This window comes from Seriola dumerili, unplaced genomic scaffold, assembly GCF_002260705.1.
Source record: "Seriola dumerili isolate Sdu_G_001 unplaced genomic scaffold, Sdu_1.0 BDQW01001892.1, whole genome shotgun sequence".
In the NCBI taxonomy this organism is placed as follows: Eukaryota; Metazoa; Chordata; class Actinopteri; order Carangiformes; family Carangidae; genus Seriola; species Seriola dumerili.
Genome location: NW_019176147.1, coordinates 443,921 through 467,528, shown reverse-complemented (window position 1 = coordinate 467,528; position 23,608 = coordinate 443,921). Strand labels below are relative to the sequence as shown.

Below are 23,608 nucleotides of genomic sequence, written 5' to 3'. Positions count from 1 at the left end.
GAGAGAATGACTTTCAGCATCATGTCTGGAGCTGTGATCGATCATTCTTTTCATTACCGATTTTCTCTGTCAAATATTTCCATCACAGTGTCTCAGAGTCAAAGTTCAGTCTAGAAATGATTCAACTTTATTATTAAAACATGTTTATTAGCAGCTCAGTGACAGAACACATGAAGAAACTAACATTACAAAACCAGGGCTGCTCTCATGAGAAACAGTTAGAAAACAACTAAAACCTCACTGATCTATCAGAGAAATGTCACACACACACACACACACACCGAAAACACACACACACACACACACACACACACACACACACACACACACACACAGAGCTGTCATCTCTCTCCTTGTACTTGTGTTATTAATGATTTCGATTGGACAAGATTTACTGATACATCTAATGTCTCAAAATTCAATTAATTGATTAATCAAGCGTCTTTTCATTTCCTCGTTGGATGAGATGACTGAGGCGCTACGCTGACATCATCATTAGGCGATGCCCCCTCTGCCCAGGCCCCCCCCTCTTCCTCCTCGAGTGAAGGTTCCTGAGGACAGACAGATGAACGAGACCATCAGTTTAATCCCACAGAGTTACTAATGATGTTCTGGCTATAATGTCTGTAATGCTGCTTTCTGCTTTATTATACTTCAATAAACAACTTCATCATACTGAGCGAGTGAGAGTCTGTTCTGTAAGGTGTGAGGATGATGATGATGAAGAGGAGGCTGTGCTACAATATCAGGCTCTGAGAGTCCAGAGCTCCAGGAGCGTTCGAGTTCGTTACCTCTGCGGCTGAACAACATCCTGGCCTCCACCCTCCCTCCTCTGGACCCTCTGCCCGACAGGTTGCTGATCAGAGTTTGGCTGTTGGCTGTGCGCCGCTGAGTGACACTGCTGGTGTCTAAGAACAAAGACAGAGAGGAGAGATGAGACTGGATATCAAACTCTGGCAGCGTGAACTGTAGGTAAGAACATGGTGAAAGAATCTCATCTGACAGCAGCAGGAAGTGTCATCTACACATAGAAACCTGAAAGGATTCGCCTGGTTGTGCTGATCTCTGGGTTCATTTGTGGGCTGGACAAAAAAGTCGTAACTTAAATATGTTTGAACTGAATAAGTATTTGAATTTCATTTTGTTAGCTGTTAGCGTGTCCGCTCTAACCCGTTACCATGGGCGCCGAAATGAAAACCAAGACGCTCTGCAACCGCAACACATCCAGTGTGTTCCTGGCCTGACCGGTTTCCCCTGGTTCGTTAGCGCTCCTGGTTGTCATGACGACAGTTGTTGGAGTAAGTGTCAACGACAGCCTCCATTACAGAGACCTGGATGACAGAGTCTGCACAGACGATCCAGCTGTTATCTTTTTAATCTACAGACAGGAAACAGGTTAATTACCAGGGTCTTGGCTGGTAGACGGCAGCGATGCATCGTCACTCTGTCCGGTTGACTCCATGTCCGTCTGGCTCTCCAAAGAAGACTCGATACCAGGCCTGAAGAAAACACACACAGGGAAGATTTTCATTGTGATTTCAAATGGTACAAAATATTTTACGAGTAATGAGCCTGACCACGAGGAGAGGGGACGTGCAAATCATTTACTTTTTCAGTGACGTGAAAACTCTTTGTCTCGTCTTTTCTCCTCCGATATTAAAACTGAAGATTTAGTCGTGCAATCGACTCTCTGGTGTCAGTCCCACTCACTCACCCGTCTCCTTCCTGCTCCACAAACACCTCATCTCCATCGTCTGCAGCAGCCGGCATCCCGGTGGAAGCAGTTACCATGGGAACGGACTGGGATGCCATGTTGTCACCGCCGTCTGAGGGCAGAGACTCAGTGAAGACGGTCACTGACGGAGACCGAGAGTCAGGGAACACAACGGAGGATTTATAGTTAAACTAATGCACTAATGTGGAGTGTGTGTGTCTTACCTGGTGCAGCCACCTGTAAAGGTGTGGTGGGGACACTCCTCCCTCCTCCATCTTCATCATGAGCAGCCAGGAACAGAGGAGACTCGTACATCCCCAAACCTGCGATTTCACAGCAATTTAGTTAAGTTCAACAGACAGGATGTGTGTGTGTATGTGTGTGTGTATGTGTGTGTGTGTGTGTGTGTGTGTGTGTGTGTGGTACCTCCTTGAGAGGCCAGCTGTCCCAGGTCAGAGTGTGAGGCTGAGCTCTGAGGCAGCAGGTCTTCTGGAGGTCCAAATCTAAACCTGGTGGACAGACCTGCGACCTGAGGAGAACTGAGGAGATGAAGGACAGACACAGGAAGTGACATGAAGTGACATAAAGTGACATGAAGTTATTATTATACAGGTGTTTTAATGTCTTTTCCACTCCTGTTAGGCTGAAAACACCAAGGGATTTGGGGAAAGTGAAATACGTATAAAAATGTTAAATTTCTGATCTGTTCTGTTTAGTCCGGTCAAACTGAGCCCTGGTTGATTTTCTCTCTTGGTGCGAATCGTTTGTGCAGGTGTGAAAACAGGAATCGCTCTCAGGTGCGGACCAAATCAATCGAAGTGTGTGTGTGTGTGTGTGTCTTACTGTATAGCCTCAGCGAAACCATCAGTGCGGTGTGGGACCACCAAAGTGGGAGTACTGGGAACCATCCTGTCGTCATCGTCAAAGAAATGTTGCTGCAACACAAACACAGAAACCTTCACCCCGTGTTCTTGATTCACACTAGACGACTCCTCAGATCAGCAACGCAACACACACGAACTCAGATTAACACCTTAAAGCGAATGTAATACAATCTCTGAACAAGCTCCTCATCTCTTACCGTGCTGCCGATCCCGGGGGTCAGCTGAAGCCCTCGTCCCACTGATGGTCGGCGCAGCTGAGAGGACGGTCTCTGAATAACAAACACAAGTAATCGTCGTCAGGTCTTCAAGTCTTATTACTGTATGTATGGTATCATTGTACCGTTTAAAAACAATGCTATGGGATCAATAGATTGTGACGCCATGTGACGTGTGTTTCCAGGTGTGTCAGTCTGAACGGAGATTAACTGTGAGATCAATGTGCGTGTGTGTTTACCTGTGTGCGTGTGTGTTTACCTGTGTGTGTGGGGGTCCCAGCTCTGGGGCTGGAGGTTGGATATAGAGCCTAGGTGGGAGAGAGTGTGTGGGTCTACGGGGGTGGGTCAGGCGGGGTGTGAGGGAGGAGGAGGAGGGAACAGAGGAGGAAGAGGTTGGGGGGAGGTGTACAGGCTCTCTGGTGGGGTCAGACTCTGACGTGGCGCTGCTGCTGCCTTCACCTGGAAGAGAAGAGAGACTCAGATGAGTGAACTCATGTCGACACGGGCAGCTGTTATATGAACGAACAAACGGCGGGCGGCGCTCACTGCTGTGCGGCGGCTCAGAGGGACGCTGGGAGTCCGAGGACGCCCCGCACATGGTCTCCTCAGTGTTGCTGGCTTCTGACGGATCCTCCTCCTCTCCCTCCTCCTCGGCCTCTCCACTCCTCTCGTTGCTGTCCTCTCCTCCTCTCATCTCGCCGTCGCCAGCGTCGTCCTCGTCTTCGTCGTCATCCTCTTCCTCCTTATCCTGAGGCGGACACAGAGAGCCAGGTTTATTTACTCCACACAAAACATCACGGCTGAAAACTTTTTGGGCAAGTTAATAAACGGAGAAAACACCTCCTCTACTTCTTCCTCCTCCTCTTCCTCCTCTTCCTCTTCTTCCTCCTCCTCTTCCTCTTCCTCCTCTCCTTCATCCTCCTGCTTCTCCTCCCCCTCTTTGCTCTCCCGGCTCTCGCTGTCCGTGTCGATCACAATGACGTCCCGGACTATGGAAGAGCCCTGAGAGGACATCTGATAGGAGGGGACAGACTGGGACACGCCCTCTTCCTCGATGTCCTCTTCGTCTTCAGCTAAAACGGGGAAACCCTCCTCTGGAAGCTCCTGAAGCCCAAATATAAACCTATTAAATCATCCCTGTCGATCATCTCAAAAACATCATCATTACTGTGCGAGCTCAAACAAATCCTGTTTTAGTGCCGTCATCTACAATACATCTACACAGAGCGAGTTTCATACCAACATCTATTTATCTTTTCTTTACAGTGCGATTAAACTTTATCACTATACAACAGTAAAACGGTAAATATACAAACTGATAACTGGGATGTTATACACTGACACTAAACAAGCTTATACAAACAGTATGTGTACATAAACAGTGAGGTGGGTAGAAAACCAAAAACTGGATTTTCAAATGTTTCTCTCAAACAAATGAAGAAATCAGATGAAATTCAGCTTAAAAAAATGAATCAGAAATGTGAGGGAAAGAAAGCAAGAAGGAAAAACCACTTTCCTATTGGGATACTGGTCTCAGTCGTATAAATACATATATTTATAAATTACCACATGACAACGTTTACTTCCTGACCCTCTCCCGTGACGCTTTCATCGGTTGCTAACCTGACTGTCGTCGGGTGAATCCTGTTGTTCGCCCTCATTCCCCAGCTCTCCTTCCATCTCCTCATCACCTTCCATCTGAAACACACCGAGTGACACAGCTGGAATTAAACAGGTTGTAATGGACTAAATAAACACGACAAACACACCCAAAGCAAATTAACAACAGGACGACTTGTTGTGCAGCAGCTTCTTCAGTACCAAGCTTTTTCAGTCTTCCTTCCTCAGGTAACACACAGTCTGACCCAAAAGTCTGGGACCACATTTAATATCTCTAATAATTTCATACAAACCTGGAAAGAATCAGAAAGTTTGAGAATTCAGAAACATTTAAAAACACAGGAAGTAAAATGAAGAAGAAATATTTAAGATTCTGCACCATTAATGCATCAGAAACAAGATTTCCTTGAGTTGAATCCTCCTTCACTGAAGCATGAGGTTTTATCTTCTCATCAGAGGCTTGTTCAAGTAACTCAACTTGCAGCTGATTTTCACTCGTTATAAATCAGGCTGAGCCTCAAGTTTCCAGCTGATCACCGACTCAGTCAAAGTGTCAGAAGTCAAGTTGGTACCTGCAGCTGTATTGATGGTTTCAGTCGTAGTTTTTTAGTGGTCGGTGGTGTGTGGGAACTCTCCGGTCTGCTCTCCTCTTCCTCTTCCTCCTCCTCCTCTTCTCTGCCTCGCTTTGTACCTGCTTTAGTCACACACACACACACACACACACACACACACACACACACACACACACACACACACACACACACACACACAGAAGATAACACACAGTTTAAGTGTTTGGCTGGTATCCGGTCAGGCACATATTTTACAGTTTGTATAGTAACTGGCTTGTGTGCCACACGGTCCTGCTCACCTGCTCCAATCAGAGAGGAGGATGTGGATGGTCGCTCTGCATCCATGCTAGACCCTGCATCCTGATTGGCTGCCTGCTGCTGAGTGGGCTGGACAAAGGCTGTGGCCTGTGTGCTGGTTGGCTGAGTTATGGAGGCAGGTGCGCTCACGAGGCCGGAGCTGGTGGAGTGTACAGAGGCTCCTGCGCTCATCAGCACTGCAGAGGGAAACATTATGTGATTAATAATCAGCTGAACTACTTTTACTTCAAACATGTTTTATTCCTTTTATACCTCTTTATGTTTTTTAAAACTGTTTAATTGCCCTTTTATTTATAAGGCTTTATTGCTTCTTATGTCTGCTGCTATTACTGAAGTTTTTGATTTTATTTTTCTTCTTTAAAGCACTTTGAGCTGCAAAACAAAATATTAAAATAGTTTATTATTATTATTAATATTAATAATAATAATAATAATAATAATATGTAACCATTACCAGTGTATTTAAAGTTAAGATAATCTATATAAACTGCTAACTTATACTTTCTCTTAAACTCTTCCTCACCCTCTTGACTGTCAGTCTGTGTGGTCGGCATGACGGTGGCGGTGGGTGTCGGGATAGGGAGAGTTGCCGGGGTAACCATAGGTCGGATGCTGGCACGGGGCGTGGCCTTGCTACCATGGGAGGGGCTTGGCTTGTTGCTAGGAGACGGAGTACTCGGGGTGGGGCGGATGTTGGCGGTGGGAGGCTCAGACAGGCTGGAGCTGATGGAACAACAGTTATTATGTTCATTTGTTTTCACCACAGTTTTCATGCTGAAATAGTTTCTCGTGTTTGTGAAGCGAACAGCAGCTGTCTGATCACAAAGTTTACCATCATTCACAACAGTCATGTTTGTGCAAGTGAGTGCATGTGTGCAGTAGTCACCTTCCCCTGTCCTGGGCTGGACTCTTCAGAGATATCTGTCTCTGGTCTGCAGATCTGGGCTGATCACCCACCTGAGGGCAAATACAGGTTTGTATTATTGTAGTTAGATGATGGAGAAAAACACGGAGGAACACTCATCTGAAAAAAAGATAATCTGAGATTTCGAGAATTAAGACACAAAACAATGAGAGAGTCATAACATTTGAAGAAAAAAAGTCACAATATTTTGAGAGTAAAGTCCTACTGTTTTAATATTTCAAGAGTAAAATCTCTCAGATTATCTCTGTAGATCACATTTAAACCGATTTATTATTCTCGCTAAAACCTGCAGTGTCATGTTTTCCTCTCCTCCTGTGGCTCTTCCACAGATATACATGCACTCAGTCATACAGATAGATGCCTGTCACTGTGTGGGTTTGATCATATGATTTACATTATGAGCTTTGATCGCTTCATGATGCCACGACTCTTTGTCTCTCAGGCGTCTGGATCAAACCATCAGCTGCGTCTCATTTTCAGTTCAATATCAATATCCTATAATCTCAGACTATTTCTTTTTTTTTGTATATAATTCAAATATTCATTGCATGTTATGCTAGAAGAAAAGGTAAAAGAAAAAGCCATACATATGATCACACATATAATCACTGCATAAAACTAAAACTCTACTGGTGTTAATGGAAGTGAACATCTGAGCCAGACTGTGAAGGTGGCTGCTAAGGTTTCCCACCTTAGCTCCGCTCTGGTCCTGTGGCTCCTCTCTGGGGTCGGAGTGCGTCTGTGTCTCCCTCAGTTCTCTCAGCTCTCTGTCCAGCCGAAGAAGTCGACCTTCGTACTGAGACTTGAGGGCGTTCATTCTCACCTCCAGTTCCTCCTTACTCTGTTTCAGCTCGTCGATCTCCCCACTGAGCTGCTCTTTGGCACCTACAGGTCACACATGTAAATTACTCTTCGACCAATTCACTGTGTGTGTTTGTTTGTTTGTGTGTGTGTGTGTGTGTGTGTGTTTAAAGTGCAGGTGAAACTGACTGTTCAGTTGGTTGATTTTGGTCTTCGCTCCCATGAAGGCCTTCTTGGTCTTTTCCTCTTTGTCAGCCATCTGCTGTTTCAGCTGCTCCTCTCGGTTCTTGCTCTCCAACAGCTGCAGGGAAACAACAACAACAACAGAACTGTAGCTGCTGATGTTCAAGTGCTTTTAAAGTGAATGACACTAATAGACCAAAAAAAAACCAAAAAAACAACTTATTTATTGATTCTCTCACTGCAGCGCGTGCCACAGGGTTCAATACTAGGAACATCTGCTTTTAAATTTGTTTTTTAGTCTTGGCATCTTGAATGGTTTTTATCTGTACTCTTATTGTTTGGATATTGTGTACACTCTCTGTGACAGTTGTCTTAGTTGGTTTATCTTGTGTGAATTTATTTCTTGTAACTCTCTTAAAATACATTTTAATCTTTCATTTCATGGTTGAAGTGAAGAAACTCATTAGTTTAAGTCCATTTTATTCACTTATTCACTTTAAATTAACTCAACGGCCAAAACCACAAAAGTCTTTGCTTGTATTTTAGGATTTATTCATGTTGGTGGATACAGGATAAATGAATCCCACATTGTGTACTGTTAGTTAGCAAATAAGTATGGATGTCAATAAACAGTTAGATCAGGATTTTACCTCTTGTCTGAATTTAGCCAGCTCCTCTTGTTGTGCCTGGTTAGCTTCACTAGCAGCGTTAGCATCACTGGCCTGGATGGACTGAGAACTCACGGCCTGTGTGGCACGGCTAGCTTCATTAGCCTGGTTAGCTTCAGTTAGCTGCTCCTGCAGGCGCTTGACGTCTGCTTCGCGCTCGCCAACCGTCTGATAAAGAGGAATGATTAGACATTGTGTGAGAGCAGACGGCAGGTGATATGAATACAGGGTAATAATAAAGAGAAGTAGAAGGAAGGAGGAGAAAATGGATAAAGAGAAATTTAAAAGAAATTAGATTGTATTTAGTTCAATCACTAATTCATTTAAATTCAAAAATCAGTCTGTGAATAGCAACATTATTAAACTCTAACTTAACTTGTACATATATCCATAAATTCAATAAACCAATGTCCTATCTTTAAGTACTGATTTATTAACACACTATGCTCTATTTCTAGTTAAAAACAAATACTGGGTAAAGTTAATCCCAACCTTCTGCAGGTTGTCCAGCTGTCCCTGGAGCTCAGTCACCTGTTGGGAGGCAAGCGCAGATAAAGTTTCATGACTGTATATTTAAATGCTACAGACAAACACCACCTCAGAACCAGCTCTGCGGTAGTTTCCATGCTAACACATAAAGCTAGGATAATGATGATGGTAAACTTTTTACGCTCTAATCAGCATGTCGGCGATGTCACTGTGAGTGAGTCTCAGTTTTTAACTATGAAATATTCAATCTGAAAAATGAATCGGTGGAGATTCGTGCATCAGCAGATCATTTTAGTTTCCATCTCTACAGACGCTGCGGTTTTCTTTCATTCAAAAATCTCCCCAGGTCAAAGGTCAAATACACCTTAAAGTCTTAAAGTTTCTCTGTGACATGTAGTTGGGTATTCTTTATTTAGAGAGTAACACTTGTTTGAATCAGAGTCTGGTGGGAGTCTGGTAGGTTGTTCATCAAATCAAATCTTTTAGTTGAGCCTCACTCACTCCAAACCGGTGAGAACAGCCAGAGAGGAAAAAAAAGAAAGTGTGAAACGAGCTGAAGTGTTAAACTAAGAGACAGAACCGTCCTCACCTTGTCCTCCGCTTGGCTCAGAGAAGCCTTGAGATTGCCGACCTCCTGGTTGTGGCTGTGTTGGCTGGTCTGGTGAGTCTGTTGCAGCTCTTTCTGACTGGTGAGGTTCTGCTGGAGCGCTTCTTTCGCCTGCTGGAGCTCCCTCTGGATCTGCTGGATCTGGTTCTGACGGGCCTGAGCTTGAGACTGAGCCGACTTCAACTGGTTCTGCACCTGTCATGTTTGAGAGGCGGTTTCGGCTGTTAGTGCGGGGTTCTGTTGTCGGGTGAACTACTCTTGGTTCTGGAGTTCAGTATTAGGGACATTCAGGCCAATGAGGTGATGTGACTTGTTCCTGGCGGCGCTGCTTACCTGCTGGGTGTGGGTCTTGGCCTGTTGAAGCTCTTTCTGACTCTGGGTCAGTTGGTTCTGATTCTGCTGCAGTTGAGTCTGAGTCTGGGACAACTGGGACTGGACCTTTAAAAAGCAAAAGGAGGAGACAAAAGAACCAGTGATCCCAGCCGTCCTGAGGTATCTTAAACGTAACTTAATGACCCGGTAAAATCAAACACAGACTCAGACTTAGTGCTTCAGTACCTGTGTCAGTTGGTTCTGGTTCTGTGTCAGCTGGTTTTGAACTTCCTGGGACTTTTCCTTGTTCTTCTGGTTTTCCTTCTGGGCCTCCTCCAACTCTTGCTTGGCCTTCTGGGTCTGGAGAAAAACAAAGCAGTTTCTGGACACTTTCCCACTAGAGTTCAGCTCGGCCCGGCTGCTGTACATATCTCATATATCATCATATCTATCATATCATATATAACATATATAACACGCTCCGACGTAAACTGGGCCACCACAGACAATGAACATGTGCTGTACAACAATATGTACTGTGTGTAAAGCAAGGTACTGTTTATAAACCATCATTCTACGTCGGGTTAATAAAGGTCGAAAGTATCTTTCCGCCCACCTCCTCCTGTTTTTTCTGCGCCTCGTCCTTCAGTGTTTTCAGCTCCTCTCTGGCCTTGTTCAGCTCCTCCTGGGCTTTAGTCAGCTCTTGCTGCACCTCCTGGCTCGGAGCTGCCTCACTTCCCACTTTAGCTGCAGTTTCCGCGACCAGCTGGAACACACACACACACACACACACACACACACACACACACACACACACACACACACACACACAGACAGATTAACTAAGATTTCAGCTTCCCTACTCATCCGGCTCTCTCCTCCAGCCTTAACCCAAACCACAGTCCCACCTTGTCATGCTGGGCTTTGAGCTCCTCATACTGGGTCTTGTAGCGTCGTCCGATCTTTTTGACCTGGTTGATGGTTTTGTTCTTCTCCAGAATGTCGTTGGTTTTTGTTTCCAGTTGTTTCTTCTGCGCGTCTCTCTCCGTCGTCAGCTGGGCCACAGAGTCTCTGAGGGCTTGCAGCTGAGACTGAGCCGAGTTACTGCTGGCACTGGATCTGATCCACACACACACACACACACACACACAGTATTCTCAGTCAGGTTACATTTTAAGATGCATTTGTAAAGGCTTCACGTGTCCCCACATGGTCTCAGTTTCCCACAATCCTCTATGCTTATCAACTTCCTGCCAGTTGTCTAAGTAGTAATTACAACTGGTTAACTTTCACTGCAGTTCAATGGAGATAAAGGGCGAGAGATTCCTCTTTATTTCCAAATGTCGACAACTCTCAAGGAAACGGGACTGAAAACCTCCAGCAGCCACTAGATACACAGAGATACAACGCAGAGGAGATTTACTAAAGCAACAGGATGTCAATAGAAACTTCTTTCGGTTGGATCTAGGCTGATGGTGTGTGTGTGTGTGTGTGTGTGTGTGTGTGTGTGTGTGTTGTCTCACCTGGCCAGTTCAGTCTTCAGTTTGGCCGCCTCTTCAGCGAGCTGTGCGATGCGTCTCTGCTGAGCTTCTCTCTCGTTGGTTAGTTTCTGCCTCTCCTCCACATCTCCATCTTTCTGCTGGTTGAGCAGTTGCTGCAGAGACACACACACACACACACACACACACACACACACACACACACACACACACACACACACACACACACACACACACACAGTCAAGTTTACATGAAACGAATACACTGAAACAGTATTAAAGCGGCAACAAAATCATTTCATTGTGGGAAGCCAACACACTGCAGTTACCTGTGCTTTCGCCTTCCAGCGTTTGAGGTCATCTTCCAGAATCCTCTTGTCCGCCTGCAGGGAGCCGTTCTTCTCCGACAGCTGAGACAGAGAGTGATGCAGCGGGCTGATGTCCGACTGGAGCTTCGTCACCTGACGGACAGAAGCGAGATTCCATGAGCTACGAGCTCCGTGCAGATGCAAGACAAGGTTACCGAGACGTCTCCATAGACTTTATCATTAAATGAAGTAGGGCTGATACACTGCGCTGGCTTTAGCTGTCAGTGAAAGGGAGACACAGGACAAACCGCATGCAACACAGGGGATCGTACTTTAGCCTGCGCTTGCTGCATCTCCTGCTGCAGTTTGTCTCTGTCCATTCTCAGCGTCCTGTTGGTTTCTTGGAGAGCAGTGATACTGTCCATCTTCTTCAGCTGATCCTCCTGCTGGGCCAGAGTCTTCGCTGTAACCTGAGTGAAGGGGAGGACGCCCGACAGACATGGTAATTACAATTTACAGTTTTATTTCTTGTAAGCTTCAGAACACAAGGTGAGAAACTAGACTGAACTATAATGAAGCGGGTTCCAACACGTGTTACATGTCAAGTCTCAAATTCCCTTCATCCTTTCGCTTCCTACCTGCATTTTCTCCCTCTCAGCGTTCAGAGCTTCCTGTTGCTCCTTCAGTTCTCTGTCCTGGTGCTCGACTCGCTGTTTGTAGCGAAGAGCTTCTCCCTCGGACACCTCACATCGAGCCACGGCGATCTGCTTCTCCCGCTGCACAAACCTAAACCACAAGCACACGTTTTTACCTCCCACTGAGACACTGATGCTGTAATGATCCCTCTGCAGAACAAGAGTTTATTTTATCCTCAATTTCTACAAACTTCAGTGTTTTCTATGTTGACAATCTCACAGGGGCTGGAGCAGTGTTACCTGAGTATTTCTAGTATCTGCTCAGTGGTCTTGCCCTCCTCACTAAATGACAGGTCCAGCTGTTGTTGCTGGTGCTGCTGCTGCTGCTGACGACTCCTGGTGGCCATGTCATCCATCTGTTGGTGCAGCAGAGCGTTCTGCTTGCTCAGCTCCTCACAGCGACGGCTCTGATTAGACAGGTCCTCCTGAAGAGGAGAGTCGAAGCACAGACGCTTTATGATCAATCAGAAACACAATCTTCTAATTTATGTTTGTTTTTACATTCATTTAATTCACTTGAAATAACTTAAATAACTGCATTTATGTAGAACTAGAACTTTTAAGCTGCAAAAAACGTCGTCGTCCTACCTTCAGCTGTTTCTCCAGTGTGCTCAAGGCTGCAGTTTTCTCCTGCAGGATGGAGGAGGTCTTGTTTAGCTGCTCCTCTAGCTCCCTCCTCTGCACCGCTTCCTGTTGGAGTCGTTTCTTGAGCTCCTGCAGAGCCTCCACGTCAGCAGCATGGAGCATCAGTTCCCGCTCATACTTTGCCTGCGCCTCTCCAGCAAGCTTAGTCTGAGAGGAGGACAGAGGGAGAACAGCTCGTGTAACAGTCGGTGACACAAAGTCACAGAAACAAACGTCTGACACGATACAAACATTATTTATTATTTATAATTCCAGTGTTAAATACAGAAAGCTTCAAAACTGAGGAGATATGTTTTGGGTTTTTTTTCCCAACACCGTTATCTAAATCAGGTGATACTAAACAGCTGTTTGTGTCCAACTGCACTCAGATGTTGCCATGGTGATTTTAAGCGCTTAGTTTCCACTGAGCAGACACGGATTCAGCCGAGAGACACCTCTGAGACAGGAGACTCAGCCGAACGTAGCGCTGGAAAGTATTTCTCTGTGGTGTCAAAAATGTACATATCTATTAGAGAGGTCACTCCACTCGTGTGTGTGTGTTAACGAACCTGCAGCAGGCTTTCCTGTATGGCCTTCTGCTCCAGTGTACCAGAAGAAGCTGCTCTCTCCAGCGCCTCCTGCTGCTCGGTCTGACTGGCCTTCAGACTGCGCTGCAGCTCACACACCTGGGCAACACAGCGGGAGGAATAACAATACACACCTGGAGCTCTAAAAGTCTAATTATGTTTCATGTTTCCTTCTGTAGATAAAACGAATACAGAATGAAAATCTAATGCAGAGACCATATGCACATCTGTGTGTGGACAGACTTACTTGTTTCTCCACTGCGTCCAAAGCCTTCCTCCTCTCTTCTTGCTCCAGCTGCTTCATTTTCTCCGCCTCTATAATCCTCTTCTCCAGCTGCTTCTGCACCTCCTCCGACTCCTTCAGTCGGATCTCCAGGGGTGAGCGAGACTGAAGAGATGAGGAGAGTCAGTTTGTTTGATATTAGCTTCAGTACATTGTGTTTTTTTTTTATCTACACTTGTGTCCTTGTGACCTGGAGGAAGATCGGATCATATTTTATTATGAATTCATGCAGAAAATCAGGAAATGAGATAATAAATCTTCGTTTCACTCATGTGTTTGTCGTTAGCTTAGCATCATCTGTATTATTTGTTAATGGTACTTCCTGATTCCAGACTGTGGAGAACTGTGCGAGACCTAAGAATGATTTATTTTAAAATCAAACGCATAAAGTTAAACCGATCTCAAAATTTAAGACCTTTCATAATTAAAAATAAGACTTTTTAAGGCTTTTAATTTAAAAAAATCTAATTCAAGACAGAGACTTTTTAAGGATGTGTGTGGACAGGTGAACATTAGGGCCAAAGAGAACATAAGATGGAGGAGAAGAACAGAGGAAATGAGGGAGTCACACCTCCTTTTCTTTCTTCAGACTGTCCTCCAGAGTCAGGACCACAGCTCTGTACTGCTCCACAGTAGCGTTAGCATTCTTCAGCTGCTCTGCCAGTTCGCCGTTCTGTTCCTCGGCGTTGTGCAGGAGACTTTTCACCTCTGCGAGCTCCTGCTGCGACGGGCTGGGCTGCGGACTGGCTGCCGGTCCCTGAGGGCGTCCTAAGGACCGACGGAGACAAAAGAGACAGTTTTTGAACAGTCACAACGCTGGCATTATCGATGAACACGTTTTAAAGTTTCCTCTTCTCGCCTGGAAATGATTTTTGTGAGTGAGGCTTCTGTAATATTTGAGCCCGTTATAGTCTTAACAGTCGACACTCTGTAAGCCACCGTTTACCTCTCAGTGGCGCTCTGAGGCTTGCGGCTCTGGCGGCTGCGGTGGTGGCGTTGCTGGAGCTGGAAACGGCCTCAGAGGACGAAGCAGACGCCAGCTGGGCTTTCAGCGCCGTCACCTGCTGTTCAGAGCTACGCAACAAGTCCCTGGTCTTCTGCTGCAAGACGTTCTGCGTCTCCAGCTGCTTCTTTGCTTCCAACAACTGAGCCTGCAGCGAAGGCGGAGGTGACGGAGGTGTGAGAAGGTGTGACAAGACGGACTGCGTGCGGTGTCCTACAACGGTTATTTACATATATACAAGTATTAAACGTGTACACTCACGTCCATAGTGCGTCCGAGAGCATGTCTCTGCGCTACTTCCTGGTCCATCCTGGTCTTCATGGAAGCAAGCTCCGCCTCCAGATGCTCTATCTTGTTGTTCAGTCGCTGGCGCGTGTCCGTCTCTGTGCGCTCCATGGTCAACTGGACACGTACGACAGAAGAGGCAAAATGAATTAAAGGCTCATCTGGTTTGGTGTGAAGATGCTTTAATTGTTTGTGCAGCTGTTTATGTACCTGTATAGTCTTGAGGTTGGTGAGCAGCAGGTTCTGGTTACGTTGTTCAGCCAATATGGCTTCCTTCTCCCGAGTCAGGCGACTCTCTGCTTGTCTTAACATGTCTCTCTCTTTGGTCAAGTTCTCCACGCGCACCTACAAACACAGAGGGGGAAATAAAAACCATTTGGTGATAATAGAAATAAATAAATAAGAAGAAAACAGAAAATAAAGCAGGGGGGTAAAAATGTAGTTATGTCACACGTCTGTTAGTTTGAAGTACAATCAGTTTGCTTTTGCCGTTTTTTCAAATATTGTAATATTGAAAGTTGTAGGTTCAGTCTTATTCTGAATTACTGCAACAGTTAATTAGTGAGGAGGAAAGCTAAATACACAAATACTCAATATACATAATGTCCGGTAATCTTTCTATCAGTTCTTACTCCCATTGCCCAAACTCCTCACCTCCTCCAGAGCTAGTTTTTCGTTAGCCTGTCGCAGGTCCTGGCTCATCGTGTGGATGATGTGCTCGTGTCGTTGGCTCGTTGCAGCCATTTTCTGGTTCCTCTCCTGGAGGGCAGAGATCTCTCTGCGGTAGGCCGATACAGTCTCCTGGAGGATCTCATACCTGACACACACAAAGACACACACACACAGTATAAAATCATCTCCAGGAACTTTAATATGAGGCAGATGCAGCGGCGGTGCACGAGAAAGCATTCCTGAACAAGAAAACAAGCTACACGTTGTTATTTTTACACACCTCTTGTTGCTGAACTCCAGCTGAGAGGTCAGCTTGGCGTGGCTGGAGTGGTGCTCCGTCAGCTGTCTCTGCAGCCGGTCGTTAGTTTCATTCAACATCCTGTCGTTCTCTGCTTTCTCCTTTTTATACAGACTGAAGGCGTCGTTGAGCTGGAAATGGATAAAAGTTCAATCACAGCAGCTACTCAATTTCCCCTTATGTCACACAAAGATGAGGTGAAGAGTGTGTGTGTGCGTGTGTGTGTGTGTGTGAATACCTGTTTTAAAGCAGCTTTAGCCTGAGCGGTCTGTGCCGACTCGGCAGCAGCAGCTCTTTGTGGAGTCGAGCGAGTCGCTGGGACTGAAGGACGAACATGTGCGGGTTGAGATGAAGCCTCCAGACCTGCACACACAACACGAGACCTTCACGTCATTCTGTAAAGACCTTTACCCTGAACGTTCACTGATGCTCACTGATGTAAAGGCTGATGTCAGTGTTTTCGTCACCTGGAGGAGGCAGATTGAAGCCAGTGCTGTGTGTCAGCAGGGCCTTGTACATGTCTCTCTGCCTGGCGCTGGAGTCAGCCAGCTGTTTCTGCTGGTTCCTCTGCTCTCTCAGCTGCTCCACCTCCTTCTGAAGTTTATCCACACTGGCCTCCAGCTCCGATATACTGGAGAGAACCACAGAGACAGAGCTAACGCTTAACATACATTTCATAAAAGTATTTCAACTCTTACTTTAGGTAAAAGCCACTTCGACAGCAATTACAACTTCCCAGTCTCTACAAGCTTTGTGCTAGAAGCAGGACAAGATATCAATACGGGAAGACTGTGTTATTTTCTCTTGTTATAGGTAATTGATATTTGGATAAATATCAATTTTTTTTTTTTTTATTGAGAGGAAAAATTTGAACTTAACTCGAACTAGTCCGAGACAAATGATTACAGATGATGATGAATATCTTAATGAATTCCTTTTTTTCACCCTCACACACGTCGTCTTTTAAACGCTCAACATTCCCTAAATCTAAATCTAACTGATGCAAACTGATATTAGTAGTATAAATGATGTGAGGACCGACGCAGCTCAAAACCAGAAAACCAGTAAAAACCAGTCGAGCATGAGTAGGACCGGCTGAACCGACAGGACAACTTCTTACCGCTCGGATGTGACACGGCTCTGCTGTCTGTCCTTCTCCTGCTCCAGCTCCCTCAGCCTTCCCAGCAGGCTTTGGTTCTGCCTTTGCAGCTCCTCCACGCTGCGGAACGACAACTGACGCCGGCTGATGACCTCAGAGGTGCTGGAAATGTCGGCGGAGCTGTCGTCATCCTTGGTCACCTGATTACCTCTGGCTTCCTCCAGCTCCACCAGAAGAGAGCACACCTGGTGCGGAGACAAATGGTTTTTTATTCTGTATTTTCATCATCGTTATGAGCTGAGGAGAATATTGCATCACCCCTGGTTCACATGACGGATGTTCTGCTCACTGCACTGCTGTGTACCTGTGTAGCTGTGTCCTCTAGCTGTCGCTCCGCCCTCAGCTTCTCTCTCTCCACGGCATCACAGCGCTGCTTGGCCTCTTCTTTCTCTTTTTGCAAACTGTAGATCTCCTGATCACAAAGTGGTGAACGACATGCGAGTGTTACAGAACAGAATGTGTTCTCATCTAGAATCAGAAAGTTAATGCATGTATAATACAAAGTTGTGCATAGTTTATTGACAGAGACACAAAGAGAACATGTGTCATCAGCACAGACCATTCGAGCCTGTTCCAGCTTGTTGCAGAGCGAGGCCATGGACCTCTGCATGCCCTCGTACTCCTCTCTCTGACGCTTCAGGACGGGCGCTTTGGACTCGACTTCCTGCACGATCTCATCCAGCACTCTGCTCACTCTCCTGGTCTCCTGCTTCTCAAGCTGAAGCTGTGTCTGACACTCGGCATACGCATTGTACAGCTGGACACAAGGACGGAGGACGAGCCGTTAAAACGCAGGTTGCAGAAAGACTCATTTTACACTTCAGAACATAAACCTTAACTCCACGTCTCTGGCGTTAAACGTGTCCTGGGGAGGTTTGTTGGAAACACATACAGATAATGTTTTTAGTTTTTACCAAAAACACATTGTGTACTCTTGAGTGATTCCTCTCTGTCTTAACACATTTACAAGCTGGTGTGGAGCGTGTGCATGTGCAGGCTTACAGAAACATGGAGGAACAGCTCCATGAGGCTTCTCAAGGTCAAAGAGAGACTCTGAGCAATGAGTCAATATCACCGCGTGAATATCAGTGACAAACCTTGTGTCATTGTTTCACACAATTCTGTTCAAATGAATGATTCAGATTGCACTGAAGTGAAATGTGGTTCCTTGCACTCAACATATTCTTGTGTTTTGTATAATATTCGTACTCACATCGAAGAACTTCATGCCGGGCTTCACAATCGCAGCGATGGCAGCTGCCGACGGACACATGAAGTCCAGCTGCTCCTCGGTCAGAGACGGCCCACCTGGAGCAGAACACGCGTTAATAAAAGGTCGGGAGGACAGTGGCAGGAAAAGGCAACTGAACTCTTTGGAATTATTTGCATTTAATGCACAAAATCATCATATTGTTCTTGTCCCCGTTCAAAGATGGATTGTAGGTTGGAAAAAGTACGTGGACGTCTGGCTGTGCTCAAAGCGTTCAATCGGCTTTCCGTACTATCCCGCTGCATAAGCATGTGAAAGTGAAATACTTTACTGCTAAGACTTTATATTTCTGAACCATGACCTTCAATAGCTGCTCAGTATCAACATGACGACAGTCATAATTACATAATTATTAAAGAAAGGCAGTTTGAAACAGGAATAATTAAACTACTGTCCCGTTTGTATTCAAATACATGCAATAATTTTGCTTGTTAATGTTTCCTCGTATCATTTTGAGGAAAAACAAATTATTTGATCAATTTTCATTGCACCCCTTAAGTCCTATATGCACTCCTAAATATTTGTTTATTGTATTTATTCAAGGTTCACTTACTCACTTTCTCCACCAGCACTGTGAAGATATTGAAGATCATAATTGTTCATGTGTTATTAGCTGTGTGTAGCTTCATTAGTTTGTTTGTACTTGTGACTTAGATGAAAATCCGAGCTGATTTTCTGCGTTAATCTGTCATAAAATATGGTCAGTCTAAAGTTCACATGCACTTTCTTGCAGCTGTTTAGTACGTGCGCATGCGTGTGTGTCCTTACAGCAGTGTTTACCAGCGGCCTTCGTTGTAGCGTTTTCCAGCTCTTTCTCCATTTTCTTGATTTTCTCACTGAGCTCTGCCTCCAGCCGCATCTTCAGTTGCTCTCCCTCAGACACCTTCTTCTCCAGAACATTGTTGGCTGCGAAGACAGTGACATCAAACCTTCAGCTCATTACTGACACTCTAATCAAAGCTTCACACTCGGACACAGGGCCATCGTACTGACACCGCCGGCAGTGGTTCTCAAAACGAACAGACCCAGGAAGACAAACACCCGGAGTCTTACCTTCCCCGCTGTCTTTCACCAGCTTACTGAGCTCCTCCACTGCTCTGCTCAGCTCCTGGTTCTTGGTCTCCATGTCTGTTGCTGCCCCCTGCAGGGAGAACCGAAGACATCACATACTGACGACACACGGGGGAATAACATGACAGTACAATATAAGGATACTGCCTCATACTGAAAAGACCTGGTTTTATTTTTTTATATTGTAGAGAATATATTTATTCCTGGTGCCCTGCAGTGACGCCCACCTTGTAGAGTGAAGACAACTTGACGTGAGCGTTGAGCTCATTGCGGTATTTCTCCTCCATGGCGCTCCGCTCGTCTTTAGCCTGGAGAGAAACACACAGATCATATACACTTCAAATAACACTACATACACACACAATACGTGCATGTGTTTTAAGGACACATGGCCTGACAGGTAAAACCTTTCAATATTTATGTCCTCTACCTATAAGCAAAGCAAAGTACATTTCTATAGCATCTGCTAAGGTGCTGTTTTTAAAAACCTGCCCTCTCAGTGTCCCTGAGGCTCGGGGGAAGGTTATTCTGAAGTCAAAGAGGATGCTCACACTATCCTACACAGAGACATTGACATTACCTGTTTCAGCTTGTTGTTGAGGTCTTCAGCTCTTTTACTCTGACTCTCGCTGGTTTGCTTCAGAGAGGTGAGCTGACTTTCCAGCCTGGTCGCCTGTTCAAGAGAAAAGTTATGGAAGACATCAGCATTGTGGACAGGATGTCCTGCCTCATGGTCCCTGATTTACATCTCAACCTGAAACCTGATTACACAGGGCAGAAAGAAGAGGACTGAATGTTTAAGTAGTTGCCGTCATCATCCTACAGTGGCTAAAGAAAGTATTGCTGGAAAAGCTGCGCTGGTTAAAATAAAAACTTGCAAAGCCTTAAATATTTTCCTTTAATATCTTTGTTCTGTTTCATGGTACCCTTGGGCGTATAGTTTTGTCCTTTTGGAAATACTTTTATTTTTATTTTTTTTTACCATTTTTGTTTCATTATCCTTTGCATTTATTTGTTTGAATTGTACATATTTTCCTGTTTATCTTATTTCAGACGTTATGATTGTTTCAGTGTTTAATAGCTTTAATAAGATGAAATGGAAAATGTTTTGAACAATAAAGCTTTAGAAAAGAAAAATAACATTATTATTTCAGAGTTTAACATTAAATGTAAAAATAAAAATCCTTAAAATAATAAAATAATTCATAGGTTATATGTCTTGGTCTAGACAGGATGACATCTGGGTCTGGATCTGTATCGCGGTCTGCCAACATATCTGCCAATGGGGATACCACTGGTATATCTGCATGTATACATGACTCAACCTGCTCACCTCATGCAGTTCATCTACTCTACGTGTTGTTGGCGTGTTACCTGCTCCTTGCTGCTCTTCAGACTTCCCTGCAGCTCCAGTATCTCTTTGCCCTTGTCTCTGTTGTTGTTCAGCAGTTCATCAGTTTTGGTCTTCAGTTCTGCAGTTAGCCACTCGATCTTCTTCTCAAGTAACTCTTTCTCCTGCTCCATACGCTTCTCCCGGTGCTACAACACACAATACCGGTTCAATTTCAGCGCTCCTGTGTGAACTTTAAACATTGAGCCGTCGTAGTTTCCATGAAACCTGGTCTGTACCTGAACAGACGCTTCAGATGACTGGATATCATCCAGTTTTAACTGCAGCTCCATCTTGAGTTTGTTCGTCTCCGTAAGCTTCTCTTTTAGACGGTTCACGTCCACTGCAAACACACACACACAATTATAAAAAAGAAAAACAGAGGGCTGTTACCACTACAGCCAAAATGCGTAGAGAGAAAAACATTCAGTCTACTCTTCCGTCGCCACGGGATTGAGTGCGAGTGCATGGAAGGGACGTCTACCAGCGACGGCGTGACGGCGGCGTATGTGGGGAAGTTACTGCAGAGATATGCTTTGTCTGGGCAGCAGCTACAGAGACAAAGTCGTCAAGCGGGTTATCCATTTTTCCGAGCTCTGACTCCAGGCGGCGGATATCATCACTTAACCGTGTTTAAGCAGTTTGGTTTGCAGTCCATAATAATAGCTGGTTTTCAATCCAAGTGGAACTCATGAAACATCATCATCCAACGCTTTCTTTTCTTATTGTTTTGATTGAGAGACCCCGAACAGCAGCAGTAACATACTGTGCTCTTAGTCAAGATAGAATAAAAATGAAGTAGATTTCTTATAAACACTTAGAGAATTTAAAATCCTGCAGGGTTGGACGGTGGGTCAGGGTGGGACTGATATCTTACCAGTAAGGTTCTCCACCTCCTGCGTTCTCTTCTCCAGCAGCCTTGCCAGCTCTCTCTTCTCCGCCTCAATCTCATACTTGGCCTTTGTTTGCTGCAGCCACACACACACACACACACACACACATATATACAGTGGGTTCAATATTGATTCAGACCCCTCATGTCTTACATGCTTTAGTGTTATAGATTTAGTTTTAAAAGGATTTAATTGCCTTTTTGCACATGAATCTACATTCGATAACTTATAATAACAAAGCGAAAACATGTTTTTTTCTTAAGAATCAAAAAACAGGAATCTGTCATTAACAAAAGTATGTGGACCCTTAATTTAATACTTTGTAGAAGCCCCTTTGGCAGCAGTTACAGAACAGTTAGCCATGCTCATACAAAAGTAGGATCTCCTGCAGGGAAAGTGCCGAAATGCGCCCACTGAGAAATCGGAGAAGCCTGAGTCTACGTCCAGGCCAACAAATGATTTGGTCACTGACAGCCCGGCGGTGGTAAATGAGGAGCCAGCGGTATCTCCTCCTTAATACCCTCTGAAGAAAGCTACCTGCTCACCAGGGTAGTTACCTCCAGTTATGATCTGATGAATGGTCTATCTTTGCTGGGTAGCTTCCCTCAGTGAGTGATAAAGAAGAGATACCGCCGGCCCCTCATTTACCACCGCCGGTGCCTAGATCAGTTGGCTCGGCCTTAAGGCCTCAACATAGACATGGAGGCCTCCAACCTCTCGGTAGTCTAAATTTTGGCACTCTCCCTGGACCATACAACACATCCTACATTTCAGAGCTGAACAACCGTCAACAGATGACTTTGTGAAAAATAGAAAATGTATTCCATGAGCACAACCACAACCCACTAACAGAACACCATCGACACTTCATCCTCACAGGTGTATGGGTACGTTTACCTGTTGTGGTGTTTTATCTTCGAAGGTTTCTCCTTCTATTCCTTTCAGAGTATTCAGCTCTTCATCTGTACAGGAGAAGCATGAAGACACTCATGAAGAGAAAAAAGGAGACTGCACTAACTGTTTGTTAAACTTTATGGTTAGAAATTAAATGTGCTTTGTGCACATTGGATCTGAAACTAAATGACAACAAAATGGGGTTAAAGCACTGATATTCTGTTTTAATTTGCTGCTCTTTTCATCCAATTAGGTAAGAATGTCAGAAAAGGTGTAAACTGTATGTGTGTGAAAACTCACTGAGCTTTTTATTTTCCGCCTTCAAGGTCTGCAGGTCTCTGGTGGCAGACAGGATCTGTTCCTGACTCTCCACCAGTCTCTTCTCAATGTCAAAGTACTGCTGCTCTGTTGGGTCAGGGAACATTCAACAGGAATTAGTGTTGTTCATAATTAACCTCTAGCCAACAGTAAGTCAGTGACACTTTCCATAGAACAGCTCAAATATCTCGGGACATCAGCATCATAGCTTAAAACTACTTTTACCACTATATAGTGAAAGACTACTGTTTGAAACGGCAGCAGAATTTATCATAGTGTGCAGAAGAACATACACACTTTTATTTATTTAACATACGTCATTGATAGATAGTTGGTATTAAATTTCTGTTTTGTATCAGATAGGCTGTGTAAACGCAATTACACATATATGTGTAATTCGGCATTAATTCAACACACAGTAGTTATTTAAATAAAATGTAATTTATTTAAAAGAAAAACCGTTGGCTTAACTCTTTTCCACCAAGGTTAGCTCAACACTAACGTGACATCGTAGCTAACGTTAGCGGGCTACTGACAAACACACACACAACACTGATATGTTGCCATGTTAACCAGAGGATAGCTTCGTTGTGTGCTGAAGTTTGTTATGACGTTTCAACAGTTTACAGCTAATGCTAATCAGAAAACTAATTTCGACTTGGGTAACTACCTACCACTGTCTGCTTTGAACCGCTCATGCTGTGTCCTGAGCGCCTCGTTAGCACTCTGCAGCTCCGTCACAAACTTCTCGAGCTTGTTCTGGGCACCTTTCGGCAGTTTGTTCAGTTCCGCCCGCTCCAGAACCTGAAGCAGGACGGCCGCCATCTCCTCCTGTAACTCCGGAAAATTACCGTGAATGGACACCAAACTCTGGTAAAATAATATAGTACTATATCTTGTCCGTAAACCCGTTGAAAACGAACAAGGAAAGTGTCAAGCCATGCTCATTCAAAAGTAGGATATCCGGTTCAAACTTTCATAATAAAGCAGTCATTCATAATAAAGCTACATCGCTTTTATTTTCAGTACAGTAATTTAGTTTACTGCTATT

General features: G+C 44.8%; 1 protein-coding gene across 1 annotated transcript; it reads right to left on the bottom strand.

Moving 5' to 3' along the window:
• Positions 1-3: 3 nt before the first annotated feature.
• Positions 4-23,446, bottom strand: LOC111239121 (nucleoprotein TPR-like). The gene is made up of 55 exons (XM_022768919.1): positions 23,232-23,446; positions 22,540-22,644; positions 22,243-22,307; positions 21,330-21,420; positions 20,692-20,795; positions 20,437-20,601; positions 19,643-19,735; positions 19,290-19,370; positions 19,045-19,132; positions 18,760-18,897; positions 17,935-18,029; positions 17,281-17,478; positions 17,026-17,133; positions 16,683-16,906; positions 16,030-16,193; positions 15,801-15,925; positions 15,545-15,693; positions 15,247-15,409; positions 14,803-14,937; positions 14,569-14,709; positions 14,251-14,455; positions 13,876-14,072; positions 13,269-13,409; positions 13,004-13,120; positions 12,399-12,602; positions 12,051-12,235; positions 11,754-11,901; positions 11,448-11,585; positions 11,137-11,268; positions 10,832-10,962; positions 10,217-10,427; positions 9,925-10,074; positions 9,555-9,668; positions 9,330-9,434; positions 8,979-9,191; positions 8,393-8,431; positions 7,883-8,068; positions 7,239-7,350; positions 6,940-7,133; positions 6,210-6,280; positions 5,847-6,046; positions 5,305-5,499; positions 5,006-5,124; positions 4,437-4,511; positions 3,663-3,917; positions 3,360-3,546; positions 3,073-3,272; positions 2,796-2,867; positions 2,558-2,649; positions 2,141-2,253; positions 1,939-2,037; positions 1,715-1,856; positions 1,405-1,499; positions 792-908; positions 4-551 (listed from the first exon to the last, which is right to left on the bottom strand). The coding sequence occupies exons 1-55, from the start codon at positions 23,380-23,382 to the stop codon at positions 496-498; spliced, it is 7,593 nt and encodes a 2,530-aa protein (XP_022624640.1). The 5' UTR covers positions 23,383-23,446; the 3' UTR covers positions 4-495.
• Between the last annotated feature and the right edge of the window lie 162 nt (positions 23,447-23,608).

What these genes read in the sequence shown, in the direction of transcription:
- LOC111239121 (XM_022768919.1), bottom strand. Translation starts at nt 23,382, where the DNA reads ATGGCGGCCGTCCTGCTTCAGGTTCTGGAGCGGGCGGAACTGAACAAA. An exon ending in AGGAAGAGGAGGAGGAAGAA is followed by an intron (nt 3,547 to 3,662) that starts GTAGAGGAGGTG and finishes AAGGAGGAAGAG; the next exon opens with GATGACGACGAAGACGAGGA. An exon ending in GTCTACCAGCCAAGACCCTG is followed by an intron (nt 909 to 1,404) that starts GTAATTAACCTG and finishes CTTTGTTCTTAG; the next exon opens with ACACCAGCAGTGTCACTCAG.